Raw genomic sequence first — 13,996 nt, 5'->3', positions numbered from 1 at the left:
TATGTATATGTATACCGGCAATATCATTTAGTTTTAAACTAAAAGTGAAAAGAAAATGCAATATTTAGCCATCTTTTACTTTTTTCTCTATTTCTTGACTCCAAGTATTTTACTGCTGAATTCTTTTACATTTCCAAGGAAATGACTAATCCACTGACATGTTATCATGTTCCAAATCAGTAAATAAGATTAGGAATTTCCCAGTTTGGATTACAAAATAGCTATTTTACTCCTAAATCTCATACACAGCACAAATTTGAAAATGTCATTCATAAACTTGGATTTTTGAAGCTAATAAACCTTCTATCAAAAGGAAAAACAATTAAAAATTAACATATATAATAGGAACATAAACGTGTTATACACTGTTGTCTCTACCCCACCCTGACCTTCCACTAATGAGAACATGGATTTTTTTTTAACAACAAAATGAAGAATCTGCCTCAGACTTTACTAGGTGTGGGAGGAGCTGCTAGCCATGGCCCTGGAGCGTGCACTGGCCTTGGCAGCAATAAGAGCCCTGGCTGCAGCTCTGGCTTGGGCTCGCTCTTCCTCATCCCTCAAAGCCTCTTCATAATAGAATGGGAAGGCAGTGGGGACGGTATCATGGATCTTGGCCAAAAACTCAAGAACTCTCATCTTGCTGGTCTCAGCATGGGCTCTGGGACCCCACAGGAACTCATAGCGTGGAGGATCACTGTTGACCACCTGCCTGTACTCCAGGTAATTTTCTTTCACCAAATCTCTGGTGATGAGCTTCCTGGGCTCTCCATAGATGAAGTGCTTCCTTCCAGGGTATAACCCCATCATATTCAGCACTTCCCAGACTTGCTCCTCAGTGGCACAGTTGCCCTTTGTGAAGATCACTCCCAGGATGGTCATCAGCAGACCGGTCTCAGGCACATTACTATCACTACTCAGCTTCCCATCGTAGCTTGGTTCCAGTTTGTTGACTAGCACATAGATGTGCCTATTGGGATCCACTTCCTTTATGTCAAGGCCAAAGACCAGCTCCAAGTGCTCAGAGGCTTTCCTGAGGATCACGTGGAAGTAATTCCTGTAGATCTGAATTACATTTCTCAGCATACCTGCCTTGGTAATAGGCTCTTTTGTTTGATATTTGTACAGCAGGTAGTACACCAATATAAACACCTTCTCCCCTAGAGGGCTTCTATTGAAGGGCTCAGTGGCTGTTGGGTTCTGGGAGGATCTTGGCATTTCCTGTACTTCATTGGTGCCTTCATTTGATCTCATGTATGACACGGCTGCCATACTGGTGGTGAATGTGGCTGTCCAAGGACCCTGGGGATTGCAAATGATTCAGCAGGTGAGCCCTAAGGAAATGTCCTCAAAATGAGGGGAGGAAGAGGAGTGCAATTGAGCAGTGGTTTGAATACTTACCAGATCCCGTGACCCTTCTCTGGCCTGGCGACGTTTCTCACGGGCCCGGAGCTTACTCTTCTGACCCCGAGGCATGATGACTCTGTTCAGGTGTGGCAGAGATGTGGACAGGTGAACCAGTGACCTGGAGGAAAGAGGATAAGATGGTGTGTGCCCCTTCATAGGGGGATGCCGCCTTGGCTTTATTGATGGCTATCTCTGTAGGTTTTCTTGTGTGCACTGCTCAAGGAATCCACAATGTTCATGCTCTCTTCTCAGCCTGTGAAAGTAGCGAGTTCACCTTAAACTGCTACCTGCCGGATCTGCCTGGGGCTTTCTGGGATGACAGCAAGGCCTAGAATATCCAGGCTCTATGGTGCCCCTCTGGGGTGAGTGTGTTTCTCTCACTTCACTTTCAGGGCTATCATCTTGGCTTCTGGCAGCTTCTGGGATCCCTTTACTGTTTTCATGCTGACCTCATTTCAATATTTCATCTCCCTTTGATTCCAGAGGAGAAATTGAGGGAGACTTCAACTGACCATATCTTCCCAAGGATGACAATAAGGGAAGAGCTCAGAAGGACTCTCCCCATCTTGGGGTAATTAGGTTCTTACTCCTCACTCAGGGTCCTCACCTCGGCTTCTGGTAGGGCTTGGTACTCTTCCCTCTCCTGGTGTGAGACTTATCTTTTTAAGACAAGGCCCTTATATTTTAAAAAATTACTGAGGAGGTCATTAGGGAGCCCTTACCCTGATATATCTGTCTGATACCCTGAGGGCTTACAGCATGGTTAGTACTCTGTGCAGGCCTGCTTTGATATGAAGTCAGTGGTTTTCTCAGAACTTAGTCAAGGTCTTTCTCATTACTCTTGTTAGAATCTGTAACTCCTCTATCTGCTGGTCTAAGGCTGATGCTCCAGTCCAATGCCCTCACCTCTCTAAGTTCTCACAAGGAGAATTCAATGGATGCTTCATCTGGCAATTCCTGCCCAGGACCTGTCAGAAATCTGTGGGACCCCTTACCTTTTGCGGTAGGGGGTCCTCTCAAACTTCACTCACGTTTTTTACACCACCTCCTGGCAGGACCTAGAAGTAGTTCTTCTGATAACCTCTTACATGAAGCCATTCACTTTTTTGAAATGCCAGATTTTGGAATTCAGGATGTTTTGTATCCAACCACTTTCACCTTGGCCCTCCCTGGGCTGAAAGCAGTGTCAGGACTCTGTGAAAACCCATCTTTTGAGGGTGGGAGGTCACTCGGACCTCACTCAGAGTCCTCACCTTTACTTATGTTAGGACCTCGGACTTTTCTACCCATTAACCTGAGGCCAGAAACCTTGGCCCAGTGCCATCTCCTTTTTGAATCTACAAAGGAAGAATTTAGAAGGTACTATATCAGGTGTTCTTTGCCCCAGGCCCACTGTTGCTGATGGCAGGGCCCGATTCTGTGCAGCCCACTCTCACTGGATACTGGGTATCCTCATACCTCACAAAGGTCCTTATCTTTCCTCCTGACAGAGTCTGGGTCTTCTCCCTCTAACTTACACTGTCCCCTAAGCACCAATTCTTTCACTTCCCTGAGACACGAGAGGCAGAATTCTGGGTGTATTATATCCAGCCACTCCCATCAGGGGTCTCCCAGGCCTCACAGCAGGGGCCCGGGTTTTGATTAGCCTTTCTCATCTTGCGGATGGTTCCCTCAGACCTTAGGGTCCTCAACTTAACTGCTGGAAGGGCCAATGCCAACCCTTGGTCTGATACCATCTACTCTCCGTCCACAAAGGGGGAATTCAAAGGACACTACATCAGGTAATCCTTGTCCAGGGCCTACCAGGATTCTGTCAGCCCCCTCTCTTCTGGTGTGTGTGTGCCCGGCCCGTGCCTGGGCGTGCGTGTTCCCCGGGCACAGCGTGAGGGATGGGGGGGTGTACCTCAAGTCTCATTCAGGGTCTTTACCCTAACTCCAGACGGGGCCTGTAACTCTTCCCGAGAGATCTGCTCGCCTGACGCCACCAGCCGGTTCAATACTTTCACTTCTCTGACAAGTCAGAGACGGAAGTTGGGGGTTCTACTTCCGGTCATTCCCATATGGTGCTGAGGGCAGGGGTGTGGCTCTTGGAGGTGAGGGGTGGAGTCTGTTTTGTGGGGGTGGAGGACCTGGCAAAACTCACATAGAAGTCTTTCATTGACTCCTGGGAGGTCTGGGACTCGAACATCTCCTGATTTGAGTCAGCCAGCCTTAAGCCAAGACTTTGTCCTCAGGCATCCCACCCTCCAACCCTCCATTCCCGGTTGCCAGAGGGTGAAGTGAAGGAGTGCCTGGACCTGTCAGTCAGTCATGGGCTTAGAAGTGATGATAGGAGGGACAGGTCTGTGTAGGTCCATTCTGTTATGGGTGGAGTGGTTCCCAAAGAACTCCCTCAGAGTCTTCACTTTTAGTTCTTAGGGTCTGGGACCCTTCCCTGTATTGGCCTGAAGATGATGATATAAAATTTTCTGTAGATTGTGTGATAATTTTGGGATGGTTATTCCAGAATCCTGTTTTTAATATTTTTTATTAAATATTTTTAAAATTTCAGTTCAATCGAATTGGGGTTATAGCGATAATGGAGTTTTGGACTTCACATATACCCATCATTCCCAGCTTAACAAGGAAGTGTACCATCTCCATGAGTAGCTTTCTGTCCACCTTGTAAACGTTTGCATTGTGGGCCCACCCCCCACCTCCAGTCAGTATCTGGTAGCAACATAGACCACCAAACACAGCCAGAGTACATCTGCCCTCTGGTGTGCAAAGAAGTCAGGAACCATGGGAGGTAATCAGAATTGGGGATAACACCTGGGTTGTTTTTCAAGGCATGTCTACACTCAGCCCTTTATTCCCAGGGCCACTGGGGTAATTAGCCTCAATGAACTCCCCCTCTAGTTTTCCCTCCTTGCCGCTGCACACCCCCTTCCAGCACTCATTGGTAATACTTGCCCTATTTTAAACATTCTGATTCACTAACCAAGCCCACCTGCTTGCATAGCTTCAATCTCAGTGGCAGGAGGGCCACATACATAGGGGAACAAATAGCCTTCATCAGGCATCAAGATCACTCATAACTTTGGTCACTGGCAAGGATGCATGGAACGATTAGAGTAGTGAAGAGCTGTAGCTCTTCCAGATTCCATCAGTAACATTACTTGGTGGGTGACACAGGGGAGCCAGCTCTACTCTGTCTGACAGTGGTCAGGGGGCATTTTTGGCGGAGGTGGGGGGTGGGGGCGGGTATTGGGCATGCCTCTGGTCCTTTTATCCAGTACATCTACCCATTTATATCACTCTACAACTTTGGGCTGGCAGTGATGATTCAGAGATTCCCTGACCTATTCATGTAAGCTGTCTGGTACCCTCCACCAGATTCTCCATGTTCTCTCCTTCTGGCATCTTTTCTATGCTTTGCTGAAGCCTGCATTCAGATTCCTGACTGCCAGCTGCCCTGGGTTCTCTGGTCTTATTTTAGTATGTGATCTCTCTCATGGATTCTGGAAATTGCTCTACTTCCTCCACCCCTGGTCCTCCTGATGTTTCTCACTCATTGATGCTTTCCTATCCAGGCCCATTTCCTGGCACCTGGTCATTCTGATAAATCCTAGCTTCTCAAAGTAAAGGGGAAAGTCTTATGGACATAGAATTTTAAACTATGCACCCAAAGGAATCCTAGTACCTAAGATATCACTGCAGAAATCTTGCTTTATATGGGTGAATGATGAAATTAATTTTCTGCTTAATCTGTTTAGAAAATAGGGAAATACAAGTTAAACTAGCAGAGGGATAATATATTTTCGATCAAAAGTTTGCCCAAAATTTAAAATTGATAAAATAAAATGCCATTGAGAGCTTAATTTATTCATATATATAAATATATGAAAAGATAATTTGGTATAACATTATTAGAATAGAATATCATCAATATTCATAAAAATTCACTGTCATCAGATTCTTTCCACTTTAATTGCATTTTTCTACATCTCTCCATAATAAAACATCCACATTTGCCCAAAAAATGATGTTCAGTAACGTTGATATCAGTTCTCTTAATCATAGCAAGACGTGAGAAACAACTTGTGTGTCCATCAAGAGGAGAATGTTTAAAATAATTATGGCACAGGGCGCCTGGGTGGCTCAGTTGGTTAAGCGACTGCCTTCGGCTCAGGTCATGATCCTGGAGTCCCAGGATCGAGTCCCACATTGGGCTCCCTGCTCAGCAGGGAGTCTGCTTCTCCCTCTGACCCTCCCACCTCTCATGCTCTCTGTCTCTCATTCTCTCTCTCGCAAATAAATAAAATCTTAAAAAAAAAATAAAAAAAATAAAATAATTATGGCACATATGCACTTTAGAATTCCAGAATTAACAGAGTGAGGTGGATCTATTTGTGCTCTCTTGGAAAAATCCTGCATTTATTTTATTCAGGGACAAGGGCAAGAGGCAAAATGATATGTATACTGTTACACATGTATTTTTAAAACTCACTGTATTTTTCTAACACATGTATGTAAGAATAGGCCTAGAATCAGTCTTAAAATACTACATGCAAGATTTTTTAATGCAGTTACCTCTAGGAAGGGATAAAATTTGAAGGAACATCGTAAGGAAAAAGAATTATAATCTATCCCTATTGTTAGAATTTTTTGGCAACAAGAATATATGCCCTATTTCCTTTGTAATTAAAATATTTAAATAAGAGAACAGAAATAGTATCTGTGTAGTTTTCAGAAAAAATATATGAGATGTAATGGGAAAAATCTGATTGTGAATGACTTAACATAACAAAATTTTATTTCTTATGTACATAAAATCTGATGGGCATTGGCAGGGTGTCTTCATTGTCAGGTGACCCTGGGATCCAGGGTGCTTCCATCATGAGCTTCCACATCTCAATACAGGCTTGGCATGTTTGCGGCTCAATGAAACAAAAAGCATGGAGGTGGCACACTAGTTCTCAAATACCTTTGTCTGGAGGTGAGAGGCATGCTTCTGCTCATACTTCAGTGTCAAGGATAGTTACATGACCCTTTGTAACCACTGGCAGGTAGCCTCCGTATGAGACAAGGATAGAGAGCAATACATGAAGTGTCTTGAGCATCTGTGGACCTTCCCATTAACGGTTACATAATAGGTACTCAAAAAAGAACAACTAATATAATTTATGACATTAGCCCTCTTTGTTCCTGGAGGATTTTCCAAGATCAAATTTCCTTGCAATTCAACAACTTTTTCTAGTGCCCCTATGTGACTAGTGTTTTCAAATACAGGATCACACCAGTTTTCTAAAGGCCATTGAAAATCTCAGCAGAGAGGTGTCACCCTTTTTCACTCTATAGCACCTTTCTGCACTGACCTTTCCAATAACCTCTATAATCTCAATACACTGAGAATTTTCTCCTTCCTTTTGCTGCATGAAAAAACCTGTAACTTGTGAGTCTCTGCTATCCACCACCTGAAGAACATGTCTGAACACTTGTTCAGGTATCTTTAAGCACACTGAAAAACTAAGATTTTCCTCTGGTGCAGATATAGACAAGAGTCAGATGTATGCTGGCGAATTTTTTTCTTTTCTTATCAAAGCTGGCATGTCTGCCAGGGAGACATTTTCTGCCTTGGTGGTGAACTGAATAATTGTTCCACAAAGATACCCATACCCTTATCTCTAAAACTTGTCAATATGTTATGTTACATGACCAAAGGCACTTTGCATATGTAATTAAAATTTTGAAATGGACCTTAAAATAGGGAGATTATACTGTATTATCTGAGTAGGCCCAGTCTAAGATTTTTTTTTAAAGATTTTATTTATTTTTTATTTATTTGAGACAGAGAGAATGAGAGAGAGAGAGCACATGAGAGGGGAGAGGGTCAGAGGCAGAGAGGGGGGAGGGTCAGAGGCAGAAGCAGGCTCCCTGCCGAGCAGGGAGCCCGAAGAATGGGCCCAGTCTAATGACGTGAGCACTTCTAAGCAGAGGACTTTGTTTGGCTGGAGGCAGAAGAGAGATGCAGCAGAGTGGGGGTAGGAGAGTTTCCACACAAGACAGAGTCAACGTGCTGTTTCTGAAGTAGGGGCCCATATGCAAAAATTGGAGAGAGACCTTGAGGAGCTATGGCAGCTCCAGCTAACAGTCAGCAAGGAAACAGGGCCTCAGTCTTATAATCACAAAGCACTGAATTCCTCATAGAAATGGATTCTGAGAGCAATGTGTGTATGTGTGGAATGAAATTCTTCTCAGTATCTCTCAGTAAGAACCCAGACTGACAGCTTGATTTGGGCTTTGTGTAACCCTGAACAAAGAAATCTGCACAGCCAACCCAAATATATTACCTACACAAATGTGAGATAATAAATTTGTGTTGTTGTAAAGTACCTTGATTTATGGCAATCTGTTTGTCAGCAGTAGAAAGTATCTACATCCTCCTAGAAGGACACCCGAGATTTTAGGAATCCAGCCTCTGCCAATGGTTGCTATATAGTGATTTCTTCCAGCACTCATCTACCACTCAGGAGGAAGGTTTTGGTTCTTGACCACTTAGTTAAGCTCACTTATCTGTATATGGGTTCAGTGGCCAGTCTCAAATAATTGATCAGATTAAATTCCTCTTTCTTAAGAATTTCATCTGCTTTCTAAAACTTCTTCCCTAACTTCAGGGTTATCTTACAAGAATCAATACATCCTGTGCCAAATCAGACTGCTCACAACCTGAGTTGGAAAAAACTTTGAGTGAGAGAGAAGCACCCAGAGCAGATGAGTAGTCTGAACTTTACTGACAAAGTAAACAGCTACGTGGATGGGACCGTTCTTATTTCATAGGGGTTCCATGGTCAGGGATGGGACAGACAGTGGACATCTTCAAGGGTTTGGAATGCTCTAAGTTAGGGGAAAGGCAGGCAATTCTGGGCTTTCTGTTTCATTGGGAACAGAGTGCGGCCTGATGAAAGGAAGCTGGACAGCTGGTCAGGATCCAGATTTTGACATGAGGGCACACTAGGAAGACCCAGGGCAAGAGTGATGTAATTCAGGAAGTTCTGGAACTGGTCCCAAGTGCTGGGACCTGGGTGGAGTCAGCTCTCAAGGAACTCTGGGGATAGAAGTAGGAGCCTGGGTAAATTAAGCCCACAGACTATCCTGAAATTGTTTTTAATTCTCATTTTCTTTTTTATTTATCACACCTGGGCTTAATACATTGGCAAGAGGGTCCTTCGTCTTTCCTGAGAGACATTGTGGAGTAGAGAGTAGAAATGAATTAAGAGACAAAACATTTGCTTTATTCGGGCCCCTAGGTGGCTCAGTTGGTTGAGCGACTGTCTTCAGCTCGGGTCATGATCCTAAAGTCTCAGGATCAAGTCCCACATCGGGCTCCCTGCTTGGCAGGGAGTCTGCTTCTCCCTCTGACCCTCCCGCCTCGCATGTACTCTCTCTCTCAAGTAAATAAATAAAATCTTTAAAACAACAACAAAAACATTTGCTTAATTCAAGAAGACATGAAAGAGTGAGGGACCCTAAATAAATTCAGACCATAAGTCCAGTCCCACTTCTGACATTTATGAGCCAGGTAAAGTCAGGAAACTTTCAAAGCTCTATAAGGCTTTCTGGGCGCCTGGGTGGCTCAGTCGTTAAGCGTCTGCCTTCGGCTCAGGTCATGATCCCAGGGTCCTGGGATCGAGTCCCACATCGGCCTCCCTGCTCTGCGGGAAGCCTGCTTCTCCCTCTCCCACTCCCCCTGCTTGTGTTCCTGCTCTCACTATGTCTCTCTCTGTCAAATAAATAAATAAAATCTTAAAAAAAAAAAAAAAAAAAGCTCTATAAGGCTTTTCTATGAAATGAGCTAGAGAAGCCCTGCTATGTAGGACTCCTGGCATGTATATAATGTATGAAAGCACTTGGCATAGTGTCTGGCATGTATTGAGCCTTTAATAATTTTCAGTTATTACTATTACTGTTTTGACCTCAGACTCTAGTAAAATCTGCTCTGTGATTTTTTTATCCAAGAGGTATCAGTGAATATGCAGCACTATGAGACAGCACAACAGATCAGCCAACATGATGCATAGCAAATAAAGCTAAATTACTTACTCTGCAAGTTTTTAGCGTATGTTACTTATTGCATGTTGAGGGAGTCTTCCCCAGTTAGGTGGAACTTAAGGGTCCTTTGTGTCAAGAATGACCTCCCTCCAACTGTCCTTCCATCCAAACCACCTCTATTTTCCTTTATTTCAGTTCCATTAAAAATCTAGCCCTCACTTGGGAGTTTGCCAAATTACACACAACTTAATAAAATGAACTTTAATGTAGTGGGCTGTCTCTTCCAGGCCAGAGCAAAGATTGCTAGCACAGTGGCTTCTGAGCATACCCATGTTGTGTATCACTCTTATTTCTCAGAAACTCCCTGGGGATGGTGTGCAAAGAACAGTTTGTGTGCTGTGCTCAACTGCACTGGGAAAAGAACAGTGGGAAAGGATGCAGGACACCTTCCATTCTTGTTCCAGGTGGAGATTTCTCCCTGGTTAATTCATGATCTTAAAGTAATTGCTAGAAACAGTTTTCCATTCCAGGCTTTAGCCTCTTAACTCTGGACACAGCTTCTGAGGGTCTGGCCCCCGCACACGACTCCCACAGCCTCATCTGATCCACCACCCAGCTTCAGGTAAAACTGACTCACACCAAACGACTTGCAGTTTCCCAAGGCCTCAGACTCACTGGCCTCAGGGCGCTTACACTTGACTTCTCACATCTGGATCCTCCCATGTCCTCTCCTTCTTTTGACTTGTTCTTAGGTCTTAGGGTGTATCCCATCCTCTTTCCTACTTGACAGCTGTTTCTACACTCTAAAATTCTATGGGCACAGTGGGCGGGTCTTGTTTATCCTGACACTCCCAGTACTAGCAGGAAGCCTCCCAAAGAGCAGATGCTGAAGGAATGTCTGCGAAATAAATGAGACAGTGTGCAAGAGGTCTAATTTATTATGCTATAATTAATTCTACATTCTTGAATAAACTAAGCACATTTAAGTATATATCTCTCTTAATTTTACAGAACAGACCAAATAGTGATAAAGGAATGCAAAAATGTATCATCTTTTACTTTTTTCTCTATTTCTTGATCCCAGCATTTTACTGCTGAGTTCTCTCATATTTCCAAGGAAGTGCCAAATCCACTAGGACATTATCTTATTCCAAGTAACTCAATAAAATGGAAAATGTCCCAATTTGTTCTATAAAATAATAAAACTCTTACTCTTAAAACTCATAAACGTCAATAAATGTGTGATTTACATCATTCACAAACTCAGATTCTGAAGCTAGTTAAACCTTCTATTAAAAGGAACAACACTGAGGTGCCTGGGTGTCTCAGTTGGTTAAGTGTCCAACTCTTGATTTTGGCTCAGGCATGATCTCAGGGTCGTGTCGGGCTCTGCGCTGGGCGTGGAGCCTGCTTAAGTTTCTCTCTCTCCCTCTGCCTCTCCCCGCCATGCTCACCCTCTCTCTCTCAAAAAAGAAAACAAAACAAAACAAAAAAAAACATTTAGACAAATATCCAGGTTACTACCTAAAATAGGAACACAAACGTGTTATGTACTCTCTTGTCCCCAGCCCCACCCTGACCTTTCACTAATGAGAACATTAGCTGTTCTCTTCAAACACATAGTAATAACCTTCCTCAAACTTCACTTGGGGCAGGAGAAGCTGCTGGCCATGGCCCTGGAGCGTGCACTGGCCATAGCAGCAATATAAGCCTTGGCTACAACCTTGGCTCGGGCTCGCTCTTCCTCATCTCTCAGAGCCTCTTCATACCAGAATGGGAAGGCAGTGGGGACGGTATCATGAATCTTGGCCACAAACTCTAGGACTTTCATCTTGCTGGTCTCAGCATGGGCTCTGGGACCCCACAGGAACTCATAGCGTGGAGGATCACTGTTGGCTATCTGCCGGTACTCCAGGTATTCTTCTTTCACCCAATCTTGGGTGATGAGCTTCCTGGGCTCCCCATAGATGAAATTCTTCATTCCATCATATAACTCCATCATATTCAGCACTTCCCAGACTTGCTCCTCAGTGGCACAGTTGCCCTTTGTGAGGATCACGCCCAGGACGGTCATCAACAGGCCAGTCTTGGGCACACCTCCATTATCATTTACTTTCCCATCATAGCTGGATTCCAATTTGTTGACAAGAACATAGGTGTTCCTGTTGGGATCCACTTTCTTCACATCAAGGCCAAAAACCAGCTCCAAGTGCTCAGAGGCTTTCTGGAGGATCTCGTGGAAGTGATTCTTGTTAATCTGGATTACATTTTTCAGCATATCTGCCTTGGTAATGGGCTCTTTCATTTGATACTTGTACAGCAGGTAGTATACCAACATAGCAACCTTCTTGTCTACAGGACTTCTGTGCCGGTGCTCAGTGGTATCCCTGGCCTGTGAGGCATTTGGCTTCTCCTCCATTTGATTGTCGGCACCTTCATTAAATCTTGTGTTTGAAGCAGTTGCAGTACTAGTGCTGGTGGAGCGGACTCTCCCAGTAACTTGAGGATTGCTGGGTGTTCCAGTGGCAGATGAGCTCTGGGGAGCATCTTTGAAATGAGGAGAAGGAGAAGAGGGGGACTCTTCTTCCTCTGGTACAGTGGCTTGAGCAGCCACCACATGCCCTGTCTCTTCTCGAGCCTGGCGGCGTTTTTCACGGGCACGAAGCTTACTCTTCTGGCCGCGAGGCATGATGATTCTGGTCAGGGAGAGCAGGCACGAGTGTGGAAAAGACAATAGATGATTCGGTAACCTGGAGGAAAGAGGATGAAATGGTGTGATATCCTCTGACAGGGAGATACCATCTTGGGCTTTATCAACAGCCATCTCTCCAGGTTTCCTTGAAGGCACTGCTCTAGGATCCCACAAGGCTCCCCTTCATGGGTTAGCCTTTCCCCTGAGGACTCTGGAAGTAACTAGAGTTCACCTTGGGCTGAAGCTTCCCACCCCTACCTGAGTCCTACTGGAGTTGATATAGGGTTTGGCAGATCCAGGCTCTATGGTGCCTCTCCTGTTGTGGAGTAGGGGGTGTTTCCATTCACATTCAGCACCATTACCTTGACTTCTTGCAGGACCTAAGGTCCTCTGCTTAACCGATTTGATGCTGACCCCTCATTTCAAAGCCCTCACCTCCCTGACATACTGGAGGAGGAACTGAAGGGAATCACATCTAAGCACATCTGCCCAGGGGTACCCTGAGATGACAGCGATGGCAAAGCTATGTGGAACCTTCCCCATCCTGGGATATTAGGGTTCTCACTCCTCACTTAGAGTCCTCACCTTGGCCTCTTGCAGGGCCTAGGAGTCCTCTCTTGGCTGACTTTAGACCTATCCCCTCATAGCAAGAATCTCACATTTTTGAAAGGTTTGAGGAAGAGTTTAGGGAGGACTCAGTTTAACATATCTTCCCCAGGGACCCCTTTGAGGGATGATATCACATGGAGGGCTCTATGAGACAGCCTCTGTTCTGTGATGAGTGGTCTGCTCAATGCTCAGGTTCCTTACCATGGCTCCTCCCCTTGACTGCCAGAAATCCCCCTTCTGCAGACCTGAGGGCTATAACAATCACACCAAGGCTCTCAATCACCTGATATCCTGGAATATGCAGTGGAGGCGGGGCGGGGGGGGTTGGGGGGGTGGGGGAGTGGTGGGGGGTGGGGGAGTGGTGGGGGGTGGGGGAGTGGTGGGGGGGCTGGGGGGAGGGAGGAGGGGGGAGGGGGGAGGGGGGGAGGAGACTCAGAATGCAGATCTCCCCAGGGTTTTCCAGGGCTGATCACAGAGGAAAGTCCTAACTGTGTATCCTCCCTGCCTCTGTTCTCACTTTGACCTCTAGAACGGCTACCTGAATAGTATAGCCTTAAACCAAGGCTCTTATGCACCCCTCTTCCCCCAAACAACCAAAAGGTGAAGTGAGGGGGCATCTGGGCCTTACAGCCATACCAGGAGCCTCCAGGGACTGACAGCAGGAGTGGGGCTCTTTAGGGCCTCCACTGTTCTAGGGAGGCGGTTTCTCCTAGAACATAAATAGGGGTGTTCGTCAACTCCTGGCAGAGCCTCCTTCCTCTGATAGCCGGAAGCAGACACCCGAGTCAAATATCCTCACCGGGGTCTCCCATGGCTGGCGGAAGGGGCCCGGCTCTGTGGGGATGCCTCTGTGATGGGGGAGGGGCAGTTCCACTGAATTCACACAAGGTCCTTCATTGACTCCTCCGATACCAACACCCTGGGCCCAATGTTATTTCTCCGAGTTCTCAGAATGAGAATTCAGAGAGCACTGCATCGGGTGATCCCTGCCTGGAACCTTCTAGGGCGGACAGCAAGGGCAGGACCGTGGGGTCTTAGGTCTTTCGAGATAGGGGGATTCCCTCATGGTCTTAGGTCTTTCTAGATAGGGGGATTCCCTCAAACCTTACTCAATATCCTTATCTCACCTGGGGCAGAGCTTGGATTCCTCCCTCGGCTGCGCCGCCGTCCTTCTCGGGGCAAGAGCTCACCTCCCACGGAGCAGAAACGGAAGTCAGTGTGCATACATCCGGCTACTCCTGGGGGCCCCCGCGAGGT

The 13,996-nt window shown here is 45.7% G+C and overlaps 2 protein-coding genes across 2 annotated transcripts; both read right to left on the bottom strand.

Moving 5' to 3' along the window:
* Window positions 1–453: 453 nt before the first annotated feature.
* Window positions 454–1,476, bottom strand: LOC123841498 (melanoma-associated antigen B10-like). Its single transcript, XM_045871081.1, is given in 1 exon segment — window positions 454–1,476. A coding segment is annotated over 1 exon segment (1,023 nt).
* A 9,604-nt stretch (window positions 1,477–11,080) lies between these two features.
* LOC123853129 (melanoma-associated antigen B10-like) lies at window positions 11,081–12,127 on the bottom strand. Its single transcript, XM_045887807.2, has one exon. It carries the CDS (start codon window positions 12,125–12,127, stop codon window positions 11,081–11,083), a length of 1,047 nt encoding a protein of 348 aa, XP_045743763.1.
* Window positions 12,128–13,996: the final 1,869 nt, after the last annotated feature.

The sequence above is a fragment of the Mirounga angustirostris genome, unplaced genomic scaffold (genome assembly GCF_029215605.1).
Source record: "Mirounga angustirostris isolate CCGP_5_RB_7025 unplaced genomic scaffold, mMirAng1.0.hap1 SCAF_11, whole genome shotgun sequence".
NCBI classification, from domain to species: domain Eukaryota; kingdom Metazoa; phylum Chordata; class Mammalia; order Carnivora; family Phocidae; genus Mirounga; species Mirounga angustirostris.
Note: the sequence above shows the minus strand (reverse complement) of the source record. Positions and strands in the feature narration are given on the sequence as shown.